Source organism: Brassica napus, chromosome A9, assembly GCF_020379485.1.
Source record: "Brassica napus cultivar Da-Ae chromosome A9, Da-Ae, whole genome shotgun sequence".
Classification (NCBI taxonomy): Eukaryota; Viridiplantae; Streptophyta; class Magnoliopsida; order Brassicales; family Brassicaceae; genus Brassica; species Brassica napus.
In genome coordinates this window covers 15,234,514-15,255,264 of record NC_063442.1, presented here as the reverse complement: position 1 = coordinate 15,255,264, position 20,751 = coordinate 15,234,514, and the positions used below count along the sequence as shown (strand labels likewise).

General features: G+C 31.7%; 5 protein-coding genes across 5 annotated transcripts; 4 read left to right on the top strand and 1 right to left on the bottom strand.

Moving 5' to 3' along the window:
- Positions 1–9,312: 9,312 nt before the first annotated feature.
- Positions 9,313–10,221, top strand: LOC106432016. Its single transcript, XM_013872855.1, has one exon. It carries the CDS (start codon positions 9,313–9,315, stop codon positions 10,219–10,221), a length of 909 nt encoding a protein of 302 aa, XP_013728309.1.
- A 241-nt stretch (positions 10,222–10,462) lies between these two features.
- Positions 10,463–11,090, top strand: LOC106432060 (30S ribosomal protein S17, chloroplastic-like). The gene has a single exon (XM_013872906.3). It carries the CDS (start codon positions 10,530–10,532, stop codon positions 10,962–10,964), a length of 435 nt encoding a protein of 144 aa, XP_013728360.1. The 5' UTR covers positions 10,463–10,529; the 3' UTR covers positions 10,965–11,090.
- Positions 11,091–13,271: 2,181 nt separating this feature from the next.
- LOC106432065 (30S ribosomal protein S17, chloroplastic) lies at positions 13,272–14,052 on the top strand. Its single transcript, XM_013872912.3, has one exon. It carries the CDS (start codon positions 13,520–13,522, stop codon positions 13,937–13,939), a length of 420 nt encoding a protein of 139 aa, XP_013728366.1. The 5' UTR covers positions 13,272–13,519; the 3' UTR covers positions 13,940–14,052.
- A 1,737-nt stretch (positions 14,053–15,789) lies between these two features.
- BNAA09G18580D lies at positions 15,790–17,159 on the top strand. Its single transcript, XM_013872913.3, has one exon. The coding sequence runs from the start codon at positions 15,819–15,821 to the stop codon at positions 16,968–16,970; it is 1,152 nt and encodes a 383-aa protein (XP_013728367.1). The 5' UTR covers positions 15,790–15,818; the 3' UTR covers positions 16,971–17,159.
- Positions 16,868–20,751, bottom strand: BNAA09G18570D (uncharacterized protein At1g66480). The gene is made up of 3 exons (XM_013872884.3): positions 19,731–20,751; positions 19,221–19,646; positions 16,868–18,740 (listed from the first exon to the last, which is right to left on the bottom strand). The coding sequence occupies exons 1-3, from the start codon at positions 19,902–19,904 to the stop codon at positions 18,687–18,689; spliced, it is 654 nt and encodes a 217-aa protein (XP_013728338.1). The 5' UTR covers positions 19,905–20,751; the 3' UTR covers positions 16,868–18,686.

Genomic DNA, 20,751 nt, shown 5'->3' with positions numbered 1-20,751 from the left:
AAAATATTTTAAACTTTTTTACTGCACATGGTGCAGGAAGACACCTAGTAATGCAATAAATAATAAGATTTTCAACACTGGTCGTATACTATTATGACAGTTTCCGAAAATAAAACTATAATCATAACCACATCCTTTTTGTTTTTAGTAGCATAATAGAAGTATACTGTACTTATTTTATAGCTTCTTTTTTAATTTTTTAATTATTTGTCAACAAATTAAAGAACACACAAAAATAAGGTGTATTGCAGGTGCGGTTCTCTATTTTTTTACTGATAGTAAAATATTTTAAAAATTACAGTAATCTTGTATGAATATTCTAAAAATTACTTTAACTCTTAAACATGTTAAAAATAATAGTAAAATATAAATATATCATATGTATCCCGCTGTTATACTATTTATTATATATGTTATCATTCACACTTTGTTTTACCGCAATTGTTCTTTGGCATGCATTTTTCTTATACAAACCGCAGTTAAACCATACCGCAGTATCTGTTCCGCTTGTTCTATATCGTTCAATCCAATCCGCTGTTACCATTCGGAGCCTAAGTAAACTAATCAATGTGTTTTCTTCCTTCTGCCTCGTGTACTTACATTCTCATCAATGCCATTCGACTCATAATTCATTTGGCCCTTCATGTGTTTTTTAATTTACATGGCTTTATATATTTAATACAGTAATACTTTAGTATATTTCCATGACCCTTTAGTATAGTATTACTATTTATTTGCATCGTCGACAAGCATATTGGATCCTTTTTTATGTTGAAAGTTACCAACTTCTATAAAATATCTATGCGTTTAATCTTATTTAGATCAATAAATAATTAACTCGTACCGTATCCTTTTTGGATTTTTTTGGTGTAGGAGTAAAATGAAGCAAACTGAGATGGAATGTGCGTATCTTAAAAGGTGGTTTGGTTCATTAACAGAGCAAAACAACAGGCTCCATATAGAAGTAGAAGAGCTTAGAGCTATGAAGGTGGGCTCATCCACAATGACCTCCACCTCGAGCCTCACCATGTGTCCTCGCTGCGAGCGAGTTACCACCGCAGCGATCCCCTCTATGGCTGTGGTGGACGTTCCGGCCAAGAAATTAATGATTCCGCCGCAAGAGCGCGAGCATTGATTTAGGTATTTTTATTATTAGTATTGGATATGATTTAGAAGTCAATGAAAGTCAGGTCAACCCATGCATAAGCCATAGCACCAAAATTATCACATGATTCCGTATAAGTATTACGTAGGGATTATGCGCGCACAACGATGATTTGTAAATGTTGTTTTAATCAGAATTCCAAAATCTTTGTTTATGTTTGGTATAACAATAGTTTTAAAATAAATACTTTTCGTAATAGTCAATGTTTCTAAACCCACCAAAACCAACGGTAGCTCTCATTTATTATATGGTGAAGAACATCATGTGAGGAACGAGTTAACTTCTCCTGTTGCCTGTTGGTCAGGCTTCACTCCTTGTGATTCATCTCGGTTGGAAGCAAATAAGAGGGGTTCTCCAAATTTTACTAAAGTGCTATCTATATTATTATTTTCCAAAAATTTACTTTGCAAATAATAATATAGATTGTTATTTGAAAAAGTATTTTAGTAAAACGTTAAAAGCATAAATTATATAATTAAATATTAATCAAATAAAGTAAATTTTTGGAATCGAGCTCTCACGTTCAAAGTTAGAGTGGTTAATGTCGTTTATACTCTTAATGAATAAAATGTATAAAAAAATAAAAAAAAAATAAAAACAAATTTTTATTGATTTGATTAGATAATTGATTAATATTAATAATAGTAATAACTATCCAAAATCTGAAAATATAATTTAAAAAGGAGATAATTTATGTATATATTGTATTGTTATCTGAAAAAGTATTTTAGTAAAAAGTTAAAAACATAAATTATACAACTAAATATTAATTAAATAAAATTCTTGATTAGATAATTAAAAACATAATATTGAATTATCCTAAATCTAAAAATATAATTAAAAAAGAAGATAATTTTTATATACTGTATTGTTATCTGAAAAAGTATTTTAGTAAAACGTTAAAAACATAAATTATATAACTAAATATTAATCAAATAAAAGTTTTTAATTATATAATTAAAAATATAATATTGAGGTATTTTAAGATTTATTTTAGTAATGAATATAGTGTAAAGAAAACTTTTCAAAAATTTATGAAAATGTTTAAGTCCGCATCGCCGATAAAACACCTAGTATCTAGGTATATTTTAAGTTTTATTTTGATGAATCAGCGAAGTTATCGGCTTACCAGATCTTATTACTACAAAATTCTTTTGAACAATTAAAATTTGATCCGATTCCAGGTGTGATTCTGTTTTGACATACTAAACCGTAATGAGATGTAAATTAGACGTAGTTCACCACTTCTTTTAAGTAGTCATCGCATCTACTCGTATGCTACTAAATAAATAAAATAATAATTAAATCATCATCGCATCGATACTAAACGAAAAACTCCTAATCGTATGCTACTAAATAATAATTGAATGCATTCTTTTTCTCGATTTGCTATATAATTATTACTGCGCGTTATACTATTCATAATACAATAACTTATTTTGCAGAGTATGTACAATATGTAGTTTGATTATTTTATTTTTATACAATTTTCACTCCGCCCAATTTTTTTTTTTTTTTTTTTTTTTGTCATCAACTTTTACAGACTCAAACTGACTCTGTAAACCAAACTGGGTGATCTGCATCCATGTGAACGACAAAAGACGGCTGCTGTCTAACACTGCGTGCTAGTCTATCCGCCATTGTATTTTGCGTCCTTGGTATATAGATGATCTCTGATCGGGTGAACATCTCTTTCAGGGTCTTCACATCTTCCAAATAATTTGCAAATGCTGGCCACTCCTCAGGTTCCGAAACCATCTTCACCAATTGAGAGCAGTCCGTTGCAAACGTAACCTGAAACTGACGTAAATTCCTCATACATTCCATAGCCCAAAGGAGCGCTTCCATCTCCGCATGAAGAGGAGAAAGACTGGCCCTAACATTCCTCGCCCCCAACAATCCATTAAAACCTTCTAAGGTACTAAGCCAGCCTTGTCCTGAATACATATCCCCCTCTTTCCATGACCCATCTGTGAAACACCATCTTCCTGGAATTGACGGCAAAATGATATTCCCTATCTGTGGTGTTGTCCTTTGTTCGTTCACTATTTGTGCCTCAGCCCACAATGTAGATTCTGTTTCCGCTAATTTGAGTGTGTCCATGGGATCCATATCCAAATTACTGAAAACTTTATTATTCCTAGCTTTCCAGATGTACCATAGTATCCATGCAAACTGATGATCTTCCAACTGTGGAAGCACTCCGCCCAATTTATTTAACACAATTCTCACTATAGAGCAAAAAGGGGATCTCACCGTAGTCTTAATCTTATTCTATTAATTTAAGGTTCTATTATTTTATCTACGTTAGAAGTTATCATTTATATTTTAATAGGCCCAATAAAACATGAAACAATATAAAGTATTATAATAAATGAACTAGAGATTGACCCGCACGTCCGTGCGGATGTTAATTTTTACTTTCTTATAAATCGATATTTTATTTTTATGATTAGTATTATATATTTTATATGTGTCATAATATAATTAATTGCATAAGTACTTTTAGATTTCTATACATCATAATCGAACCTGAATCAAATAGAGTAATATGATTACTTTTGGTTATTTGGTTATTTTTAGTTTAATTTGAATTCAACATACCTGAATTGAATCGGTTAATATTCTTACTTTTCATACAAATATCCGTACCGGCGTCAAATACATTAGTTTTTGGATATTTGTAGGTTTGTATATATCAAGACTGAATTCATCTGGACCCGATTCGAAACACACATGAAAATTTATAATACCGAAATGAAGTCTAGTTTCAAAACTCAAAAAGCATGATAACCCACAGAAATAACCCGTAGCTGAATAGTTATCCGAATGTCCATGTCTAACCGATACATAAGTAAATAAAAAAAATTGTTAACCATTTTGAATTCTTATCACAAATAGAGTGGTTTCATTCAAATATGTCGAATTATTATAGTTAATATGTAAATAATCCTGGCAAAATATTATAGTAAATATAATTAATGAGATAGTTAAAAAGTGAGAAAATGAATGTAAAAGATAAAATAAAAAAAATTGAAAACAAATAAGTTTTGTTTTTCATGTCACTATTATATATCATATATATGTCATCATATAATTAATCATATTTTATGTGTACCATAATATAAGTAATCATATAATTAATATTATTTTATACATACCATCATATAAATAATCACATATATTATATTTATAAACTTAATATGAAATATAAAAACCATAATTTAAGTTGGTGTTTTTAATTAAGTTATGTATTGTATTTTTCTTATATATAGTGAAAATATTTTTTAAATGGTTATTGGAAAATATTTTAGTAAATGTTTTTAAAATATATATATATATATTTGAATCAATTATTTATATAAATTAATTTTAAATTATTATTTTGATTTGAATTTTGTATAGAAATAATTAAAATTGAGAAAAATGAATGCAAAAGATAAAATAAAAAATGAAAACAAATAAATTTTGTTTTGTACTTCTGTAATAAATGAGATTAACTTATTTAGTAAATATAATAGATGAAGGGTTAGAATTGATTAACAATATAATAAAAATCTTTTAAAAAATCAATTAAGATAAGCAAGTATTATTTTCTACTGTTATCCATGCTTCCAAACAATTCTCATTTATACTACTATCCATGTTTCCAAACAATTCCCATTTATACTACTATCTAAGTTTTCAAACAACTCTCAAATGTACTTCAGTTTTAATAATATAGATACATTTGTCACAACAACTAGATTTTAACCCGCACGATCCTGCAGATATTTTTTTTATTTTATAAATGTATTTGATGTTTTAATAAATGTTTTAAATATAAAATTTTTATTTTCGTATTATATATTGTGTAACTCTGTAATAATATTGTTTATATTTCTTATTCGGTATTATTAATATATAATGATTTGTTTAATACTTCCCATGTTTTAAAATATAAATAATTTTACTTAAAGGCACTAATATTAAGAAAATTGTTATTTTAAAAAAAATATCATTTAATCAATAAACTCAACCAATTATAAAAATTCAAACATTATTTAAGTGGTCACACAATATTCAATAAATGAAAAGGATCATTGAAATATGTAAACTACGTATGTGAAACGATTTTTTTTTTTTGCTACAACTACCTACAATCAAAAACAAAGAGAGTACATTTTACTTTGTTATTATTTTTTTATTATTTACTAATATATTTTCCAGTTAGGTATAATAAAATAATAATATGAAATAATCAAATAGATAATATCTTTTGAAATATGTTTTTTTTTTAATTTATACGTTTTTCTATAATACATTTTTCAAATTTATTTATTATATCATAAAAAATAAATATGTTTAAGATAATTTATATTTAGATGTTGTGTTTAAAAAATATACTTTAAAATATATTATTTTAGTATTTAACGGGATTTATAAGTAAGACTGTTTAGTTTACATAATAAAGAAATACTATTTTAGTAAATCTCCTAAACTATATTTTCAAAGTGATTTTGCCACATGTCCTTTCTACAATCAATTTCAAAAAACAAATATGACATGGCTACTGAAATTGATGACATGTCTTATAGCTTACTATTACATGAACAATTGTATTTAATGTTAATTTATATTTTTGGTAAACTTTTTATAATATCTTAATAATTCATATATTACATTTAATGTCAATTGATATTTATGGAATTTTTTTTAGAATATGGGAATAACTCATAAATCATTATTAAATAAATATATTCAAATATGGCATTATAAATTGCGAAATATAATTAAATTATATATTTTAAATTATGCAATTTTATTACTAAAATTTTCAAAAATGTATACATTTTAAAAAAAAATTATAAAAACTTAATCAGAAAATCATTATTTTCTTATATATCTACAAACTTTATAAGTATTGTCTAATTTTAATTTTTAGTAATTATGCAACTTTTACAAATTTATTTAAAATATTTAATCAAAATAAATAGATAGAAAATTTATCTAAGATTATAATTTCAAATATATACATGCATATTCTTAAATATATTTTTTTTGATTAATTAAATCAAATTTATATTAAAATATTGATACAAAAAAGAAAATTTACAATATTAATAAAATTTTATTTTAAAATATAATTTATATTTATCTGTTAAAAAATATTTACTGCACATGGTGCAGGAAGACACTTAGTTTTATACATAATAGCATCTATCATATTAATTTTTTTTAATTTTTATTCATATATGATATTTTTTTGATGTTATGATATTAAGTTTCATTTTTAATTAAGATTTCAAAATATTAGGTTGCTTTAGATTTTACAACATATATAGTTTCTTTTTTCGTGGTGCATTTCAAAAGAATATTATTTATTATGTTGGGAAATTGCCACAAATAGCACATAAATAGTACCACTTTTCATCTTTACACTAACTACTTTTACCCTCATTTTAATGAAGGGTAAAAGACAATTATACCCTTAGGGTTAACTAATCTAGACTTAAGGTTTAGAGTTAAGGGGTGGGGTAAGATTTTTGGAATGTGAAATTTAGGATTCTAATAAATATATAAATTAATACTTAAAAATTTTAAAAAAATTTAAAAAAATAGTTTCAAACATAATTTTCGTTTTTCAAAAAGCAATTTGAAAAAAAAATATATAAAAAATTCGAAAAAAATAATTTCAAAAAAACATTATAAAAAAGTTCGAATTTGAAAAAGTATAATTTGAAAACATAAAAAATAATTTTACTTGTTTTTTATTTTTTTATGTTTTCGAATTTTACTTTTTCAAATTCAAACTTTTTTAAAAAATATTTTTTTTTTGCATTTTTTCGAATTTTTTTTATTTTATTTCAAATTTGTTTTTGAAAAACGAAAATTATGTTTGAAACTATTTTAAAAAGTTTTTATCAAAATTTTAAGTATTTATTTATATATTTATTAGAATCCTAAATTTCACATTTCAAAAACTTACTCCATTCCTCAACTCTAAACCTAAGTCTAGATTAGTTAACCATAAAGGTATAATTGTCTTTTACCTTTTATTAAAAGTGAGGGTAAAACTAGTTAGTGTAAACATTAAAAGTGGTAGTATGAATGTGCTATTTGTGGCAATTTCGCTTTCCCCTATTATCTATGATTTTATCTTTTGTAAAATTTTGAAATAATTTATTTTGAGTTTGAATATTTATTTTGAAAATTTTATATTTTTTCAAGAAAACTTTAAAAATTACCCTACAATTTTTGAGTTTAGAAGATTACATGAATTTTGAATTTGTTTTTGTTACTACGTTAATACATTATTTTAAAAATAGTATTTTATATTTTGGTAAAATTTTCTAAATTTTTCTCAACAAATTTTGTTATAATTTTTAAAAAATATAATTAAAATTTGATTTTTCATTAATATTTTTAATGAATTACTAAAACTTCATAGTTTTCTAATATCATATTTTAAAATAGTACTAGATTTTGACCCGCGCTTTCAAAGCGCGGGTTATGTTTTCTTTTAAATTGTAAAAATATTTGTTAATAAAATGATTGTGTTCTTATACCAAATAATCTAGTCTAACTATAATTGTGTTGATTGTTTATTTTTGAAAAGATTCATATATTGTATGTTAGATATACATAATAGATACGCATAGCAATCAATTTTTGAATGGATACACATAACAATTAATTTTTAAGAGTTCAAAAATATAAAATTAGTTTTATTGTATACTATTTGTTATGGAATTTATTTGTTATGTCATTTATTTGCTATGTATGCTTACAATTAAAATATTTTGAATAGGTTTGAAAAGTGGGCCGATCGGTTTTGCATGTTGAAATGGTTTTTGATGTGTCGAAGAAGATCTTTGCGCTTTGAAAAAAAATCTTAATTAAATGACCAAATATATTGTTGGTGTGACAAAATCTTAATTAAATGATCAAATATATTGTTAGGAATAGTTATTAATATCTTCATACCCGATTTTTTTTGCATTTAAAGAGGAGTAGTTATTAAATTTTTCTTGAAAATAATTGGTTGAAAAAGGCATGCGATTGGTATTTAAAAAGGAAGAAAAGGTAATGGAATGTTTTGTAATTAATAGGAAAATTCAGGGGCAGATTCATAAGAAAGATTCTGCTTTAATAGTATAGATATGATCTAAAGGTTATTATATACTATTATATTTTTGTATATAAACATTTTAAACAATATCTTGTTGAGAGTTTCAAAATAAATAAAAAAGATAATATACATGTGTCGATATAAAAGTTTAACATATTTTGATAAATTTATTTTTGTATAAAACTATTATATAGTTTACGAATTTTAACTCATTTTAAGGATGAGTGCTAATTTATTTAAATGAAACAATTTGTATAAAATATAATATTTCTTAATTTACCTATTTAATATAATTTTATCATATTTAATTCATATAGCACTTCTATTTTTTTAATACAGAATATAATTGTAGAATTTATAAAAGAATATTATATATTTTTTCTTTTTTATTTTATAATCAAATTTTAGTTAACATTGATTTATAACAATATTATATTACTAATTACGAAATTAATTAATATGTTATTTTATAAAAAAAATATTTAAAATTTGGAGTAAGATTTTGTTAGATTCTTTCTCAACAGATTTAAAAAATAAATTCAAATTTATAGTTGTTTTATTATTAATGTTAATAATCAAATATGTTATATTAACTAATTTTTTAATTGGTCCTATTATGATTTGTAAATGGTAGATAAAAATAGGACACTAAATTAATAGATTCGATATGTAATTGAAGCCAAATCGTAAACACGATCTTTAAATATATTTGATTGCTGTCGGAAAATACATACTAAAACAACTGAAACTATTCTTATTCCAACGTCTACTTTGCTTCATAATTTGTATGTTTAGGAAAAATGATGTCAAAGAGAAAAAAGAGAACCAGATGATATTGCTTCCAGTCGGCAAAGAGGAGAAAATGTGAAGAATACTCAAATAAATGAATTTATATATCACAATAAATTTGTTAGTCAATTTTGTAAATAAATTATAAATAAGAAAAACGCGGGTAATATCCTAATAATTAAATGAAAATTATCAATTTTTGTTTCTCCTGCGTGGCGAGACCTTATGGGATGCAAAAGACACGGGTATGGGTTCATGGGCGTGGCGTAAACTGCTGAAGTTTCGACCTCTGGCAAAAAACTTCCTTCTAATGGATGTGAAGGATGGCGCCACTGCAAGGTTCTGGACTGATCTGTGGTTTCCTAAAGGAAGACTTATTGAGATTGCTGGGGAACTTGGTACACAAAAGTTGGGCATCAGTAGAGATATGAGGATTTGTGATGTCTTAAGAGAGGGTCAATGGAGGTTCCGCAGATGTCGTGACAGACATATTCAAAGTTTGGTAACAGAGATACGAACTTTTCAGCTAACATTAACTGATGGAAGGGATGAAGTTCTATGGAAGCGTGGTGCTAATGATTATGGCACTAAGTTTCATTCTTCTGAAACTTGGGATCAAATCAGGGTGCACAAGGATACTGTAATTTGGAGCAAAATTGTTTGGTTCCCTCAAGGTGTTCCTCGTTTTGCTTTCATCACTTGGCTTGCGGTCAAGGATAGGCTCGCCACTGGTCATCGCACTCGACGATGGGGTCAACCGGAACATTGCCTCTTCTGTGGCGAACCAGACGAGACTAGAGACCACCTTTTCTTTGCGTGCCCTTATACTTTCACTCTTTGGCTAAAGATGGTAGGGAATTTATTTGGGACTGATCCGGATCCAGACTGGGACATCACTCTGTCTACAATGCTGTCCAGACCATATGACCGTTTGACGTTCATACTCCTCCGATTGGTCCTGCAAGTCACCATTTATTTCATCTGGCGTGAACGCAACGAGAGGAAGCACGGTACGAGCCATAAGACAGTTGAACAGCTTGCAAAGTTGGTGGATAAAACAGTTCGGAATCGCATCTCCTCTACAAAGTACACTCTCAGCCTGCGACTGCAAGGTTTAATGATCAGGTGGTTTGCAGCTCATGACACTGCAAATTAGAGTTTTCAATTTTTTCAGAGATAGTTATATGAACTACTCATAGTTGTACATATACTCATATATTCTTTTAGCGATGATCAATAAATTTAAAATTTCATCAAAAAAAAAAAAAAAAAATACTATAAATCAAAAAAAATGCGACTATAGAAGTCCAATAGTGTTTAACGTTTTGGAATATGAAAATGCTTAGACATGGGCCAGTATATAAATATATTAGTAACATAGATCCATGATTCGGCCCAATAGTCCATTAACATCTGCTTTCTATTATAAATCTCACCTTATCTTCATCGTCCACCCCCAAATCAATGGCGTCGTTAGCCTCATCTCTGCAGTCTCTGAAGATCTCCTCCTCCCCATTCACCCATGGCTCCACTCCACTCTCTTCTCTCTCCAAACCCATTTCCTTTCCGAACACTAGGAAGCCTGGTCTAGTCCCGGGGATAAGAGCCATGAAGACGATGCAAGGACGCGTCGTGTGCGCAACGAACGACAAGACGGTGGCGGTGGAAGTGACGAGGCTGGCTCCACACCCGAAGTACAAGAGGCGAGTGAGGATGAAGAAGAAGTATCAGGCGCATGACCCTGATAACGTGTTCAAGGTGGGTGACGTTGTGAGGCTTGAAAAGAGCAGACCCATCAGTAAGACTAAGTCTTTCGTCGCACTTCCTGTTCTCAAGAGGAATGATCTTGGGATTCCGATGGAGTCTCAGCAGCCGTCGCCGCCGCCAGGGGAAGAGTAGAGATTGGTTGTTTATTTGTCTTTGTCCAAACTTGAGTTGTAATTCAGTTGAACTGTTGTTGTTCTTGGAATGTGTATTTCTTTTTCAGTTGAACTACTTGTTGTGTGAAGACTCTTTTTTTACCTACCTCCAGATCTTCGTGTCCTTATGTTTCCTGAAGAAACACGATGTTGTTTTTACATGGTGAAGCAACAAAGGCTCAATGGTTCTTCCATCTCCAATTGAATGTGTCCATACGGACCATTTTTTCTGGACTTCAATTGGTAGGTCTATTATAAAAGGGACTCTCCAACCACAAGCCCTTGGACCTGTGGTAGAACCAAATGTACTGCAGCGATAAGCTCCCTCTTCTTACATTCCCATGCTTTAGTTCAAAAGCAAGCTACTCTACACAATGTGACAATCAAATAGCTTCCATTTCATATTCCAACCAAATGTCAATACAGGATGATTTGTATTAGGTCTCCTATTACCAAACAAAATAAAAAAGTGAGTTGAAAAATTCGAAACAAAACATGAGTGATCTTCTTGTCCCTTTTTGTGATGAGTTTCTTCATCTGAAACCTCCAGAAACAAAACAAAAGTAAGCGAAACCAAGTCCGATCAACACATTAACCCAAATCTTATCTTCCATACTCTCCTCCCACGACACCTCTTCTATCCCAAACAACTCGCAAGCTTTTCCCTCTCTCATTATACCCTCCATACACCCTATGCTGCCCGGCCACCGTCACAGCCGTGGGGGAACAAAAGCGAAGACAAGCCGGAACAAGGACCCATCAGCACCACCGCCACCAAACACCGAAAGAGGACTATGCAGGAAAGACTCATCTAAAGCAGGGGCGTCTTAAATGGGGGACAATTAGAACGACCGCCACCGGGTCCAATCTGATGTCTTCCCACTTCTACATAGTTAAGGGTCCGGCTTTTAAAATATACATGTGATTTTATGTTAAAATATATTATAAAGGGCTAAACTTCTTTAATATATATATATATATATATATATATATATATGTATATTTGTTTTCATCACAATTTTTGTAAAAAAATATTTATAATTATTTGTTAATTAAAAACAAATTATTTAAAACTTTGAACCGTTATTAGTTTTAAGGGTCCAAAATTCTTTTTGTAATAGGTCCGTAAAATTTTTGAGCTCTCATCGAAAGAGTTAAAAAAAAAAGGATAGAAAGGAGTTTTGGTGCTACTAGAGATATAGTATCTCACATCGAAAATTGTAAGAGACATTAAATAATACATAAAGATTTAGAGCCAGTCCATTTATTATCAATTTGTTTTAAGTTAGAAATCCATAATAATCTCAAATCTAATATAGTATTAGAATATGATCCTAAAAACCCTAAACCTCTGATTAATATAACTTTTTTAGTTAACGCAGTTACGAGATTTTTGCCTGATAAAAATTATCGTCTTGAAGAGGGGTATTAGGGATATAGTATCCCACATCGGGAATTTAAGAAAACTTTATGTCATATACAAAGAGTTAGAGCCAGTTTACTTCTCGCAATTAATGTTAAGTTGGAAGTCCATAATAAACTCGAATCTAACATGGTATTAGAACATAGATCCTAAAACCTCTAATTAATATAACTTTTCTACTTAACTCTCTGGATCGGGTATAACTGTCTTACGAAACTCGTTCGACCGAATATAAAAATTTTAAATTTGCAAGATTTTTGGCCGATGCTGCCGGGAACTCCTTTCAAGACCCAGTGCTTTCCTCCAAAATGGCAAGATTTTTTTACCCAGATTCATCAGTTCAAACACTGTCGCACCTCCTCTCCACAACCACCACCCAACAACTCACCGCCTCTCCCCTCTTTTGGAAAGAAGACACCGTTAAAAGTTAAAACCCAAAACTTCACACTTCACATATATGATAGGAAAAAGAAACCTAAGTCACGAGGGAGCACACAAAAGATCTTCTCCTCAAAAAATCTAGAGATACAAATTATTACTGGAAATGCTCCTAGATTTGTAAGAGCATTTCCAAAAAATCTAGACATGCACAACCCCGTTTTTCCGCCACTTGAAATTTGATTTTTGAAATGCTCCTGAATTAAACTCAGAGAGCTAATGCAATACGTAAGTGGTTTTTGAAGTCAAGAGTAAACGACTTTAATGAATAAGATGAAAAAAATCTACTACCTCTGTCTCTGAAAGTAAGATTTTCTAGAGATTTTACGTTTATTAAGAATATAATAAATGTTTATAATTTAATTTATTATTTATTTTCTATATAATTTTCAATTATTCTTCACCAATTAAATCTAATCAATTCAAATATTTGTAATTAATATTTCTCAAAAATATACAAAAGTATCTTGAAAATATAAAAAAATTAATTTTGTGAAACAAGAAAAAATTTAGAATATCTTACTTTTGAGAACGGGCCAATATATAAATATATTTTGCTTATAGAGATCCATGATTAGACCCAATAGTCTATTAACAGCCCAATATTCAAGTGGATCACACATCTGCTTTCCACTATATAAATCTCACCTTATCTTCTTCGTCCCCCTCAATCAATGGCGTCGCTAGCCTCATCTCTGCAGTCTCTGAAGGTCTCCTCCTCCCCATTCAACCATGGCTCCACTCCACTCTCTTCTCTCTCCAAACCCATTTCCTTTCCGAACACTAGGAAGCCTGGTTTAGTCCCGGCGATAAGAGCCATGAAGACGATGCAAGGACGCGTGGTGTGCGCAACGAGCGACAAGACGGTGGCAGTGGAAGTGACGAGGCTGGCTCCACACCCGAAGTACAAGAGGCGAGTGAGGATGAAGAAGAAGTATCAGGCGCATGACCCGGAGAACGAGTTCAAGGTGGGTGACGTTGTGAGGCTTGAAAAGAGCAGACCCATCAGTAAGACCAAATCTTTCGTCGCGCTTCCTGTTCTCAAGAGGAATGATCTTGGGATTCCGATGGAGTCTCAGCAGCCGTCGCCATAGGGTAAAGAATGGTTGTTTACTTGTCTCTCTGAGCAAACTTGAGTGTAATTCAATCGGACTGTTGCTGTTCTTGAAGTGCGTTTATTTTTGAATTCGATGTCTATCAACGTGTATTGCATCTGTGCAAGTTCTTCCGCTTGGTGAATGGGCATTTTAACCCAAAACCCCATCCCAACCAAAGAACCAAACTGAATCGATGTCCACAAATGTCCAAAATTTCTTTCTTTTTTTTTGGTCAAAAAATTTCCGAAATTTCTAAATAGACTGAATCAAACCTAGAACTAAATAGATACCGAACTAACAATTTATATCTTTAACAACATTAATTTTAGAGAGAACTCAAATACCATGAAAATAATATTTATTAATCAAATTAAATGAAAATGAATTATCTCAACATTGTATTCATATTTTAAAACTATTTGAAATACCTGATGTTTTATTTGAAAAAAAATAATATTTAATTCAAAATTTTAATCATCCAATATTTTTATCATAACCTTTAAATTATCCAAAAAAGTAAAATCAAATTGAATTTAAAACTTTTGGATATCAACTCGGTCTCAATTTTGTTATTCTAACTAATCTGAAAATTAAAATAACTAAACAGAAACCTAACAAAATTTCATTGTTTTGTTAAATCCAAAAAACAATTATTACTGAAAACTAAGCCTAAGCATTTTATCCAATGTTTTTAAACCCGACCCGGACACTGAACCGGATGACTTACCGGGTTGTTGGGTAACTGGGTCGACCGTGGGTGAACCGCAGGTGAATAAATAAATTAATTTTATTATATAATAATATATTAGCTATGTAAATAAAAATATAGAAAATAAAATTTAATATTTTCTAAATGTTTTTAAAAACATAAAATAATAGTTTGGATATGTATATATTTTATGTTTAAAATTTTTTAGAAAATACTTAACTTTTAGTTTTTTTTTTCTTATTTTCATTTGACTTACAAAATATCAAAAAGTAGTTTAGATTATTTAAAATTTTTTTCAACAAAATAAGATTTACGACATATAAAAAAATCCAAGACATAAAATTTATAAATATTTAAATATCTAATTGAATAATAAATTAAACTTCAAATACAAAATAAACCAAAAGTAAAAGATCATTGTAATAACATGTCAATAACGGAAATAAACTAACACCAAATCACATCAACTAATTTTGGTTTACTCTACCATCGTTCACTTCATTTCTTCATGTGTCATAGAGAAACTGAAATCTTCATCAAAATCTAATAATCACAAATATAAAACTGAAAAAGGAAAACCTAACTTTTTTTTGTCAGCACCTAACTTCTTAATTGGAAACTTAGAATATAAAACATAATATAAAAACTTAATTAAAAACTTAAAAAAATGAAGTAAAAGTTATTTATTGGTTCGACCGATGGTTCAACCAGTGTCGGGTTCCGGGTTTTACTGGGTTTTCACGGGTTTTTGCGGATTTTTAAATATTGGGTTTTTCATAAAACCCAAACCGAATTTTTTCTGGGTCACCGGGTTTACCGGTTCAACCGTGGATTCGGGTCGGGTTTCAAAACACTGATTTTATCCAAATCCAAAAATTCGAACTGAAACCGATCTAAAAATTTCTGACTAGAAAAACCGAAAATTTACAATTATCTATTGGATCTAAAAATTATATATCCGAAAACATCGGAATCGAAAAAAGGACGATCCGAATAGAAAAGATCGGCCATCCGAACGCCCACGGCCTATCGAATTGGGCTCAGAAGTACTTAAGCCATTAGTTGATAAGACGATCGTATAACTTACACTATATATGGCCCATTAGTTGATTTGTTTAAATTTTTATTTAAGGCATATTTTTCAGATATTTCCTAAATCGAAATCATATGAAAGGGAACATGACTTGTACACGATCCAGATCGTCTTTGGTCCTCTCAATCCTCTTCGCCGCGGTACTACTCCTACTTCCAACTCCTTCCTCCGCCACAAACCGCCACGTAATCAACTTCCGATCACCAGGCCTCTACCCGGAGGGACTAACCTGGGATCCATCGGGCCAACACTTCATAGTCGGATCTCTCCACAGCCGCACAATCCACTCCGTCTCCGACGCCGGCGTCGTGCAAACCTTAATCTCCGATCCCTACCTGCCGGAGAACGCTACAATCCTCGGCATCTCCGTTGACCCCTCTAACCGCCGCCTCCTCGCGGCGATCCACTGCCTCCCGCCTCTCCTCCCCTGCTCCGCCCTAGCCGCCTACGATCTCCGCAGCGGCGGCCGCCGAATCTTCCTCTCTCCTCTCCCTTCCCTCCCCGGAGACGACGCGGACATCGCCCGCGACGTCGCGAATGACGTGGCGGTTGACTACAACGGCAACGCTTACGTCACCAACTCGGCGAAAAACTTCATCTGGAAAGTCAACAGCGACGGCGCGGCGGCGATCTTCTCGAGATCGCCGCTGTTTAACTCGCAGCCGGTGGCGCCGGACGCGGACGCGAGTTTCCGCGATTGCGGTTTGAACGGGATCGTGTACAACAGCAAAGGGTACCTCCTGGTGGTGCAGAGCAACACGGGGAAGATGTTCAAGGTGGACGAGGAGAGCGGCACGGCGAGGATTGTGCTTCTGAACGGAGACATGGTGGCGGCTGATGGGGTGGCGAGGAGACGGAGAGACGGGACGGTTATGGTGGTGTCGCAGAAGAAGCTTTGGTATCTCAAGAGCCAGGATAGCTGGAGCGAAGGAGTGATATATGACGAGGTTGAGCTCGACGTGGAGGGGTTTCCGACGGCGGTGGCGGTGGCGGGGCATGATAGGGTGTATGTGTTGTATGGGAGAGTGATGGAAGGGATAACGAGAAGTTATAAAGATGGGGAAGAGAGGGAGTGGTTTGGGATAGAAGAGGTGTCCTCGGAGAAGGAGAGTGGGGAAGATAAGATTTGGGTTTATGTTTTGATCGGACTTGGTTTCGCTTACTTTTGTTTCTGGAGGTTTCAGATGAAGAATCTCATCACAAACATGGACAAGAAGACCACTTAGCTCTTCTTGTTGGTATTGTCAACTCATTTTTTTTTTTTTTTTTGTAATAGGAGACCTAATACAGATCATCTTGTAGTATCATTTGGTCGGATGATAAAATGGATGCTACTGATTCTCACACTCTGTAGAGTTGCTTACTTTTGAAAGAGATAGCTTATTGCATTAAATTTGAATCACATTTGAGAAGCTCATAATAGGTATACTTTTGATGTCTCACCAAAAACCAAAATGTATTTTGATGTGGAATCGATTTTGCACCAAATCAGAGTATTTCATTTGAGCCATCCCTCAGAAAACACTAACCGCCACATTCAAATTCGATGCAACATATATGTTAAGTTACATTTCAGAAATTATGGAGAGAAGATAGACGAGGGGCCAAATGGAATTAGACAGAGCTTGAATTATGATATTAGGCATGAGCAGATGGAACGTGTTTCAGTTCATAGAAATCTTTCACTTTCAACCATACTAGTATTTTACTTAACAGTTTACACACACACACAACATACAACCATACTAGTATTTTATGCCATAAATAGTTGTTTTGTCGACGGCAACAAATTGTGTTTCTCAAGTAATTCTGTGGATGAACATGTTAAGAAAAAGAATCTCTAAATGGATGTGGAGGTAAGTCTCAAAACTTTCACATCCTTAGCCACCGCAAGTTTTGAGGGGAAACAAGTTCTGATCACTTGAGGAAGTGTTGAGAGTATTTTAATTTGGTGGATTCAAGACTAAGTTGACAAGAAGAATATGGTTGTACCATTAGAGATGGAGACGTTGATGTCACAATGCTTAAAGACTAGTGTGAACTTCCACATGATCCTCATCCTGATGTAAAACCTCGGTCTTGTGGGTCATTTATATATGGTACTGGGATTGACTCTAATTGATGGTTAATTAGTTATAGACTTAGAGGAAACGTTAATTTATTTAGTAAATATATTGAGTTAAAAATGGAAATTATATAAATGATGGAAGCAATGGGAAGAAAAGATGGTTTGATTTGAATGCTGTTTGATATTATTGAAATTTTTAAATGAAACGAAGTAGAGATGCTGCTTCTTCCAATGATTTGAACTTTGTTTTGTGTCTTCTTCATTTTGCAGCCTAGGTAGAACAATTTTTTTTTTTTACTTAACAGTTTTACACACACACACACAACATACAACCAGACTAATATTTTATGCCATAAAGAGTTGTTTTTGTCGACGGCAACAAATTGTGTTTTCTCGCGAAATTCTGGGGATGAACATGTTAAGAAAAAGAATCTCTAAATCGATGTGGAGGTAACTTTTAAAACTTTCACTCAGTAACAAAAAAAAAGTCTTAAAACTTTCACATCCTTAGCCACCGCAAGTTTTGAAGGGAAACAAGTTATGATCACTTGAGGAAGTGTTGAGAGTATTTTGGTGGATTCAAAACTAGGTTGACAAGAAGAATATATGGTTGTACCATTGTCCATTAGAGATGGAGACGTTGATGTCACAATGCTTAGAGATGCGCTGATCAATGGGATTGTCGAGACAGACGTATGTGTGAAAGAGAGAAAGAAAGAAAGATGACATTCTTCTTGAGTCTAGCTACAGAGTGGGAACATGGATGAATTATTAATTTCACTAGCTCTCTATCTCTGCTTTTTATGTACAAATAAAAGCAGAAACTATGGGAAGCAGTCTGTAAATATACATATTTGTGTTTACTGGTTCAGCCTCAAGCAACGGTGATCTCATTTACTCCTCTTTCCGCCATGAAACTCACTCGTTTCTGCAAAACAATTATTTCAACATTATTGTTATCAGGAATGTCAACCGATGTTTTGTTTTAGTTGATTTAAATCCATGCATCTTTTGTACTTTAATATGTAAAGAGTGTATAAGTTTTTAACAACAACAAAAAGAGGGTAAAAGCACAGCATGCAAAATTTGACCACATAAAAGATATATCCGGTAATAAGTGAATTTTTATCAACAAATAATACTAATAAATCCAAAATTGTATGCCATTCTCCAAAAGTGACGATTTCATTAATATTCTGTTATAAAAAGGTAATATTTTTTTAGTTTTTCTTACATATTTAAAAGAAGTTAAATTTTGAATATAAAGACATTATTAATGTAATTAATTTTTTTATTAATGTAAATCTATAATATTCGATATTTACTTTTTGAAATAAACGAGTATAGTTTTGTCCATTTTATACTATGCACAAAGGGCAACAAACAAATCGAGAAAAAACTAACTCACCAGACAAGACTTGACTACTCTTGTAGTGGCGGCTGTGGCAATGGCGGGCTCCTCTCCTACATCGCCACGTTGGAGCTTGTTCTGACGTGCTTTGTCGTTCTTCTGTTTGGCCATAAAGAGAGCGGCGATCTTCTGGGTGGCTTCCGCCTCCGTAGCTCCTTCCTTAACGAGTCTTTCCAGCTCCGCCTTGGGAATCCTCAGCTTCACTCTCATGGCTCCTCCATCTTTCTCCTCCTCCTCCTTCGTCGTCCATCTTCCTGCGGGTTTGAGTAAGGAGAGATCCGAAGAAGATCTCCGAGCAAGCATGAGGTTCTCAAGCCTCTCCTTTGCACTCATTTGAATCCCCGACCTTACCCTTCTCGGTGGACACTCCTTCACCGGTTCCACCACGAAATACAGCCGCTTCGCCACCAACCTCTGCTTCGCCTGCACCCCACAAGAATCAAAAGCCTTAGTTCTTGTATTCTTTTATCCATTAAAACATACCAAGAAATGTATATAAAAAGTTACATCAAGTGGTTTGGCTCTAGCACCGTAGTGCTTGACGGATTCGGACTCTAACAAAACGTGGCCGGGAAAGTCTTTGAGGACCTCCTCCGCCGTCACTGGAGTTTTCAGTTTCAAAGTCTCGCCATCTATTTTCATGACTTTGGTCGTTTTCTTGCCGCCTAAACTGTTACCCATCGGTAATGATTTTCTGACAAGAACAAAGAAATGGATAAATTATATTAGGCGGTGCGGGTGTTCTCGTAGGGGTTTTAAATGATGGGGCTTGGATGACGTGCTCATGGGGTACATTGTTGAAACGTGGAAAAGGAGTCCATTCTTTTTAATTCCAATATACATGGACAAAACCTTTGACTATTACGATAGATTTTTTTTTTTTCTTTTTGAAACTAGTTTACGATAGAATTTTAAAAGTAGTTATTTTAATCGAGCTTACTTTTATTATGCACAACTATATATTTTTTGTATTATTAATTTATTACTTGTTTGAAACGTAGATACTACTAATATATAATCGTCAAAATACATTTTTGTATCAAGAGAAAGACAATTTTCAAAAAAAATAAGAAGACAATTTTCTTATTTGATAATTGTATGCATACGTCGAAGTTATTGAATTTTTGGAAACTAGAATTAAGTAATTGCCACGAAATAAGAAATAAATTAATATACCATTAAAAAAAACTAAAATCGTTAAATTTAAAATCTTTGACGACCCACAAAATCAAAGTATACGGAAGACCTACAAAATTTCTAAAACGTATGTAATATTAGATATAATATCTTCATTAAAATTTGAAGGATTTTTTTGCAAAATTTACTCAAAACTGAAAGTCAAACCTAAACCTAAACCATGTTTTTTTTGAAATTTTTTTTCCATATTCACCCCACAAGTTTATATTATTCACGAAAATACCATTAGTTTTTTTCTTTCGAAAATTACCTTTTACTATCTCAACTTCATCATCTTCAAGTATTTACAAGATTGACATTGTCATCAATACATCAACCACCGTGAACCACC